Source organism: Echinops telfairi, unplaced genomic scaffold (assembly GCF_000313985.2).
Source record: "Echinops telfairi isolate 266 unplaced genomic scaffold, ASM31398v2 ScPeMD7_2291;HRSCAF=2852, whole genome shotgun sequence".
Classification (NCBI taxonomy): Eukaryota; Metazoa; Chordata; class Mammalia; order Afrosoricida; family Tenrecidae; genus Echinops; species Echinops telfairi.
The window spans coordinates 31,051,774-31,059,668 of NW_022106189.1; the positions used below are offsets into that span (position 1 = coordinate 31,051,774).

Consider the following 7,895-nt stretch of genomic DNA (forward strand, 5'->3'; position numbering starts at 1 on the left):
TGTAGTTCTGGCCTCATCAGGCATGTATAATCAGGTTCTCCCCTGGTTCTAACGTGTCGCTGGCTTAAAATGTGCCATGTGTCCCAGAACTGTTCAGAATGCCTCAGATGTCCTCTTATGACAGTCAAGGACGTGGAAGCAGTACCCTCTGGATGCCATGCTTCAATAGATGCAGTGTGCGATCGTATTCCAGGTCAAAACCAAAGCCAGTGCCATCAAGTTGACACCAGCTCATAGGGAACCTGCATAGGGTTTTTGGGGCTTTCTAAATCTCTATGGGAGCAGATAGCCTGATCTTTTTCCCGAAGAGCAGCTGGTGGATTTGAACTTTCCATGTTATGGTTAGGAGTCCAACACTTACTCAAGAGCACCACGAGGGGCAGACAGATCAGAGCACAGAGAGGAGACCCTGAGCTTGCACTTCGCTCTGCGCATTATGTGCAGCATCAGCAGTTGGCTTCCCTCAGCTCCACAGCCAAAGCTTTGTACAGGAACTTACTGAGATAGGGTTCACCTAACATCAGATCAGCGGTGCTATTGTGAACAACACACTGGCCTGTGGTGTATTCACAGCATGTGCGCCTGCCTCTACTTCCCTCCAGGCTTCCCTTTGTTCCCAAGGAAGAGTCTAGCCAGTAAGCAGTTTCTCCTCCTGCCCCTTCTCCCGTTCCTGGTGCCTACCACCCTGTATTCTTTCTGTCTGCCTGCAACACTCTGAATACTCCTCTAGCCCGTGACCTCGGGGTCTGGCTGCTTTCACTTAGCGTCCTGTTCTGGAGGGTCGTCCATGTGGTAGACTGTATCGATATTGTACTCCTCTCCGTGGCTGAGGTCGAGTTGGTCCTGACTCCGCGACCCTACGTACAACAGAAGGAAGCAGGCCCAGTTGTGCGGCATGCTCCTGATAGTTAAGTGTGACTCAGTACGACAGCTCTTCTCCCTGTTTGCTGACCTTCTGCTTGACCAAGCACGATGTCCTTTTCCAGAGGCTGGTCTCTCCTGATAGACAACATGCCCAAAGTAGTGTCACCATACTCCCTTCTCTAGAGCGTTCTGGCTGTACTTCCGAGACAGATTTCTTGGTTCTTTTTTTTTTAAATCATTTTATTGGGGGCTCATACAACTTTTATCACAATCCATACATCCATCCATTGTGTCAAGCACTTTTGTACATTTGTTTCCCTCCTCATTCTCAAAACATTTGCTTTCTACTTGAGCCCGATTTCTTGGTACTTCTGGGAGTCTGTGGTATTTTAGTAATGACACTTATGAGTTAATATTTGCAAAGCGTGTGTGTAGGTTTGTATTGCTGTAGTAAAATTGACCTTATTAAGTCTACGTAAACCGTTATCACAGTTGAGCTGTGTGATGAACTCCATTTAAATTTCCTGTCTCGCACAGCTCTTGATTAATCATTACTCTTCACTTTGTTTTCTTTGTACACATCATTCTTTTATACTTGAGTTCTTGCCCAGTTATCCAAATTTCCTTTCAGATGGTCGGAAGAGTCAGCTATTGCTTCCATTCTGTTTCCTCCAAGAAGGTGTGCCGGGTCCCTGTACCCTGCTGGGGCCCAGGCCGCGCTTCTTTCTCCTGCAGTGAAGCCAGCCTCCTGTGGGTTTCCCTGACCTCTGCATGCTGGGGCATCCTGGATCCCTTGCCGGCCTCTCTCACTTAGCTCCCTCTTTGTCGTAAGGCACATCCTTTCTTAGTGTCCTGGGAGGTCCATGGGAGGGTACATCTCTCAGGCTGTGCTTGGCTAAAACTCCTGTATGACTTTGTAACTGAAGAGTTAGGCTGCATGTGGAGCCTTGTGTGGGATTCGCTTCTCCTCAGAACTCTGAAGTCACCATTGCGTTTTTTTGTTCACAGAGTTAGTTCACTGCTGATATGTTGAGAGCTGGTACCGTTCTTCTACACAGGCGCATATAAAGTATCTGTCTAGTGTCAAGACGGCGTTCAGTAGAATAAGCACCACAGAGAATGCCCTCCGTCGTCGCACGCTGGGGCTTGATGCTGTGCCCCCCTTCGTGGCCGTGCCTCTCCCTCCCAGACGTTCCCATGTCCCGCATTTGGGATTAACCTTTTCCTTTCTTGTTCCTTCCTTGAATAGTGTACCACTTAGTCTGTATCCTTCGGAAATAAATGAATGGTATGAATTCCAGTCACTCTCCTCCCTTTCAGACTTACACGCTATCTTAGTTGTTTTTGAAATCTGCCCAGGCTTTGCGGTCGTGACGTGATTTTCGTGTTTAGCATGGCACACCTACGCTTCAGTGTCTTATGCCTCAGGTGTCACTGGGAGTGTTACTGTTCCCTTGTCTAAAGAACAAAGGACCAAAAGGTGGTGGTTGAGACTACACAACACCGCGCACCTCGTCAGTCACTCCTCCGCGCAGTCAGCCGCGGTGATGGCATCCTCTCCACCTTTTTTGAGCTCTTCTCTCCTGTTGATGTCCACTCTGCTCTCTAAGCTTCCAGTCTTATCCCTCAGCGTGCTGTTGCCAGTGGAATCCCAGGTGATAGTTCTTAAAAGAGCACCGTAGTAGATCTTCCTAAGGAATCAGTCGAAAGAACTGTTGTGTAAAGACTCCAGGGGCTATTTTGGGGTTAAGGTTTAAAGAGGAACTCAAGTTCATCTGGCTTCCATGAGAATGGGGTGAGTGTACAGAGTAAATTGATTTTTCTGACATGTTTACAGCTCACGTCCACCTCCCTGTGTGCAGTTTCCGTGTGCACCTCTGTCCTCTCCCTCCTGCTTTCTGAGCTTTATTCCCTGTATCCCACCCCACCCCCACCCTCGGCAGGCAGGCAGGCGCCTTTGGCTCTGGGAGGGGAGGTGGATTGTTAGAGACGGCCCCTCCCGGGTGTCACTGTTCCCGTCAGGCATGAAGGTGGAACCCAGGGTTTCTCATCATTTCCAACAGAAGGATCTGCACAGACCTGTTTCCTCACACTGTTGCAGATGGAAGATGGTGCTGCTGAACTTGCCTGGAGGCCTTTAAGATGCAGAGATGTGATTTGCTGGGGAAGGAAACAATTTTGTAGACAAGGAGGCTGTCAGGATCTCAGGGCATTTTCTCTTGGGAGGAAGTTAAGCCTTTGGGCTAGTTCTTGAGAACAAGTGGTCGGCGGAGGTCACCCAGCCCTAGTCAGTGGAAGAAGCAGATCCCTCCTTAGGACTGGGACCCAGGGAAAGGACTGGCGGTTCCAGACCCAGAACCCTAGGGCCAATGCTCTAAATGCTTGCTACTTTTTGGGCACCTCTCTTCCAGCTGCCTGTAGGCTCCACCTACTGGCCACACCCAACCCCCCCCACCCCCACTCCCGGGAGAGGAGCCTGGTTTGCAGGGCTCCACCAGAGGTATGGAGGGCGAGAGGGCCAATCCCTGTCAGCCGTGAGTCCAGACCTTTACAAAGCTCTCTTCCCCACGTGGCTTGCTTGTATTAATTGATGAAGTGATCAAGGCTTCTCCCTTTCTCCTAGAATATAAAATATTACCAGGGTATCCGGGCTGCTGTGGGCAGGGTGAAGGAGAAGGGACAGAAGGCCATCGTTCTTGACATTGGCACCGGCACAGGACTCTTGTCGATGATGGCTGTCACGGCTGGCGCTGACTTCTGCTACGCCATTGAGGTGAGCTACACCGGCCAAGTGTGTGTCCTGTGTCTGCTGCAGCAAGGCCGGGGCACTACTTGCGTGTCCCCCTCCATTTGCTTAGCGACCCAAGCCCAGGCACGTCCTGTTGCTGAGGACTATGGGGACTCGGACACAATGCTTATCTTCCAAAGGCAGTGTGTCCCAACCTGGACTGCACATCAGAGTCACCCGGGAGCTTCCCCAAATGCCTCTGTCTAGGCCACTCACAGGGACTCGGGTGTTTGTGGGGGCGGGCTGGATGCTGGGTTTCATGTGTGCTGCCTGGGGTGGGGTGGGGGACACACATCACTGTCTTAAATACCCTTCCAGAGCCAGCTCCCCTCTTGCACGTAGCATTTCAATCTGCCATTTTCTTTTTTTTTCCTTAATAGAACATTCTTAACCAGCTTGTTTTCTGACATGTAAACATTCAGCAGTTATCCATCCCCACCCCCACCTTAAACATGAAACTTGCTATTTACTGATAATGTAAATGATGCCTATCTCTATGGTAAATTTAGTAAGTTGAATATAAAAAGTAGCCTGCTAAACCAAGTGAACTGCTGGTGGACCTTGGCCCATTTCCCTCTGGGTCCTTTGAGAGCTGGATTCAGTCTCCTACAAAATTGGGTTGATGTGCCCTGGGGAACTACAATGACCAGGTCCAAACTAACAGTGCCTCACCTTGTTGTTTTGAACCAGGCAAAGGCTTATCGTTTCAGTCAGCAGTTCATGGACGTGCTGATCCAGCTCATCCATTGCAAGCCCCTGATGGTACCCTCACTGGTCCCTCTTCCTCCCTGTTTCTTCTTTCCATTTCTCCCCCTCTGCCAAGCCTCTGAGCTTTGTCTCTGGGCACATGCTGGCCTTTGCATCTGAAGCAGTGGGTCCTCCTATTAGGGAGGTGAATTCAGTTCTAGACTCGAACCGTTCATAGTCCTGGTGATCCTAACAATCCCCATCCGACGGTAAGCCTGGGCTCTTGTGATTTTGAGTTCTGTCGTACATTTTTCTCCCCCATTCTATCCAGGACCTGAGGTGATCCTTTTCTGGGCACTTGGTAGTGGTAGCCAGGCACCATCTAGTTCTTGTCTCGGGTTGTGGAGACTGATACTCTCATGGTCCATCAGCCCATTGAACGAATTGTTTGCACCTGTCTTTCAAGGTTCATCCCTCTTCTTGCTGGATGGTGAGAGACCAATAGTTGTACCTTAGATGGCGGCTCACAAGCTTTTAAGACCCCAGTTGCTACCAAAAATAGGATGTAGTAGATTGTCTTTGTGAACTGTGGATCTTGGTGTTCAGAAAAGGTTTTGGAGAGGGTGACAGGAGCCCTAGTGGCGTACTGCTAGTACAGTGCTTGGCTGTAACTGAAAAGCTGGCAGTTCGAAACCATCACTGTTTCACTAGAGAAAGGCGTGGTGTCTGCTTCTGGAAGGAGTTTAGCCTTGGAAACCCAGCAGGGCGTTTTGCTGCCTTACAGAGCTGTCGCGAGTTGGAGTGTACTCAGTGGCCGTGGCCTTGGGACCCTTTTTGCTTGGCTGGTGGACGGGGGCGACTCCAGCATGCTGCTGACACTGGGGGCATCTGCAGGGCTTGAGCACCAGCCATGGGGGACGCAAGGCGGAGTCCGGAAGCTGGGCCATGGTGTGGAGGGCCTTGAATGGTGTCAGGACGGGTGCAGGGTGGGGTCAGCAGTGGGGATTCTAGGTGGTTCTGAGCAGGGGTGCTCCTACTACCAGACTCAGTTCTTTGTTGAGCACAGCATTGGTCTCAGGCCCCCAGACATCCCAGCCACAACTGGACCCCTCTGGTGTGGCCCTGACCCTTGCCCTCCTCACCTGGGGCCCCCCCAACACCCCGCTATGCTGGGCCTGGGGTGGGAGTTCATAGTGCTAGCTAGCCTGTGCCCCTTGGTCTTCATCTCCAGGATTCGTCTGGATACCACCCAGATGGCCTCTTAGCACCCAAGGACTATTTTCCCTTCACCCTCAACCCAGCCCTACAGAAAGTTCATGGACAGATGGAATCTGAAGGGAATAGATTTTCCAACAGGCTTTTGGAAGCCCCCTTTGTATAGTCTAGTTTTTTGACTCTCAGGACCAGGTTCTGGGAATGTCCCTTGAGCCCTGGCAGTGGGGCGTTTCTCCTTTTGTTGCTCTGTTTTAGTTGAGTGTTTGCTCTGATTTCTAGGTTTTCAAGCCTATGGCTGATGCTGCTGTGAAGATAGTGGTGAGAAATGGCTTTCGTGATAAGATTCAGATTATCAACAAGCACTCTACTGAGGTCACGGTGGGGCCAGGTGAGAGCAATAGGCCCTGGGCCTTATCTCCTGCGGAGCGGCTGGTGTGGGAGTTCAAACCGCTGACCTTCTGGTTAGCGGCCGAGCTCACCAGGCACTGTGCTGCCAGGGCGCGTTTGCTGTGCACATTCTCCTGGTCTGCCGCTTGCTCCTGACTGTGGTTCCTTGTGCTTCACAGAGGGGGACATGCCGTGCCGCGCCAACATCCTGGTCACAGAGCTGTTCGACACGGAGCTGATCGGGGAAGGGGCCTTGCCCTCCTATGAGCACGCACACAGGCACCTCGTGCAGGTGGGGACTGATGGGGCTCCTTGGGTGTACTGCTGTGGACCCCCTAGTCCCACAGCGCCATTCATACCCACTGAACACGGTCCCCGGACCTGGCCTTCCACCCTGAGATCCCTCCATTTCTGGCAAGCCCCCGCCCCCCCACCTCGGTAGTGACTGCTATGTCCCTTGAATGCCAAGCTTTGGGAGGTGAGGGTTGAAAGGTACGAAGCCTTCTCCATGTGCAAGTCAGTTCAGCTCACAGTCTGGAGTTTGGCCCAGGGGCGAGGGCATCTGCAGTCAGCAAAAAGGACAAAATCAAGGGGAATGCCAGTGACTTTTGCTTCTATTTCTCCACGAACTTTCTGAAGCCCCTCTTCTAAGATACTCCTCTTGCTACTAAGCTGCCCAATCACCAGGGAGGTGAGGATCTGAGGGCTGAAGGGACAGGCAGATGAAAGCATCAGAACAATAGGGGAAGGACTGGCGGAAAGGTCGGGTCAGGAGGAGAGCGCATGTGGGCCCAAGCGCCTGGGTGAGGACAGCGTAGAATCCGACAGGTGCTGAGGCAAGGGATAGGGGGTTCGGGTGGGGGTGGGGGGTGTCTAAGTATGAGGCCAGTGAGCACTGCCTGGAAGTCCTGGCACTGATGGGGAACGGGGTGGCAGGAGGAAGGCGAAGGTGCCGGGGAAGAGGTGTGCTCCACAGACTCCCGAGGACTGAAAATGTTCGCCCAGAGCGTGTGGCCTGGCGTTTTTGTGGTCATGACCTAGGCAAAGCCCTGCCTTGTCTGCTGACACTGCCTGCTGGCCACCCTCTGGGTGCCCTGGGGCCGGCCCACCAGCCAGGAGCCCTCGTCCTGTCCCCAGCCCACCCACCTCCGGCAGCAGGTGACATGGTTGCTCCCGCCCAGTGTGGTGAGATGGTGCATCATCTCTGAAGTTGGGGGCCCACCCAAAAACCAGATTCAGGGCGAAGGTTTTCTCCGTTAGAATCCCTGACTGAGTGAGTGCCCTGGAGAGGGAACACGTGTTCGGATCACGGTGGTGTCCAGTGTCTTTTTCTCTAATTCGCCCTGTTTAGAAGGGCAGGGTTGGTCTGGCAGGTAAGTGCTCCAGCTGAGAAGCCTCGGACATACTTGGAGAGGACGCTGACTCGGGGCGCTTATCACACCCTGCACCCACAGGCAGCCCTCCACCCACACACCCTGCACAGAGGGGAAGTCCAAGGCCTGAGAGAGTGTGTCGGCAGCTAGGCAGGAACTTGTGTTGACCCAAGTGAGACCCATGGTCAGTGGTCTCCGGGTGACTCTGGAGGCAAATTGGCAGCACAGGCAGTTGTCTGTGGGTTTTGCTATACAAGGTGGTGAGCTCTGAACAGCAGCTGCTGAAGGGCCACGGCAGTGAGGCTGGACCTCTTGCTTCCCAGTCTGTGGGTAGTGAGGCCGCTTGAGATGGTCAGGTTTCTTTGCGAAGCTTTCTTTCTGTGTTGTCAGGAGCTAGATGCCTCTCTGGCATTGGGGCGTGTGTGTGTCCTTTTGAAATCTAGCTCTGTTTTTTGTTTTCAAGGTTTGAACAGAAAGAGTGATTTTATTTTAAAAGTCCCAAGGGCCTTAGTCTGAAAGTTCTAGTTCTGTTTTGTTTTCTCTAGAGCAGGTGTCCTCAAACTACGGCCCGCCGGCCACAT

The 7,895-nt window shown here is 52.4% G+C and overlaps 1 protein-coding gene across 1 annotated transcript in view; it reads left to right on the forward strand.

Moving 5' to 3' along the window:
- Positions 1 to 7,895, forward strand: part of PRMT7 (protein arginine methyltransferase 7) — a 25,849-nt gene that overhangs the window by 5,409 nt on the left and 12,545 nt on the right. Inside the window, exons 4-7 of the mRNA XM_045293916.1 lie at positions 3,488 to 3,637; positions 5,834 to 5,942; positions 6,121 to 6,233; positions 7,860 to 7,888. Of these exons, the coding sequence (XP_045149851.1) occupies positions 3,488 to 3,637; positions 5,834 to 5,942; positions 6,121 to 6,233; positions 7,860 to 7,888 (401 nt within the window). The remainder of the gene's footprint in view (positions 1 to 3,487; positions 3,638 to 5,833; positions 5,943 to 6,120; positions 6,234 to 7,859; positions 7,889 to 7,895) is intronic.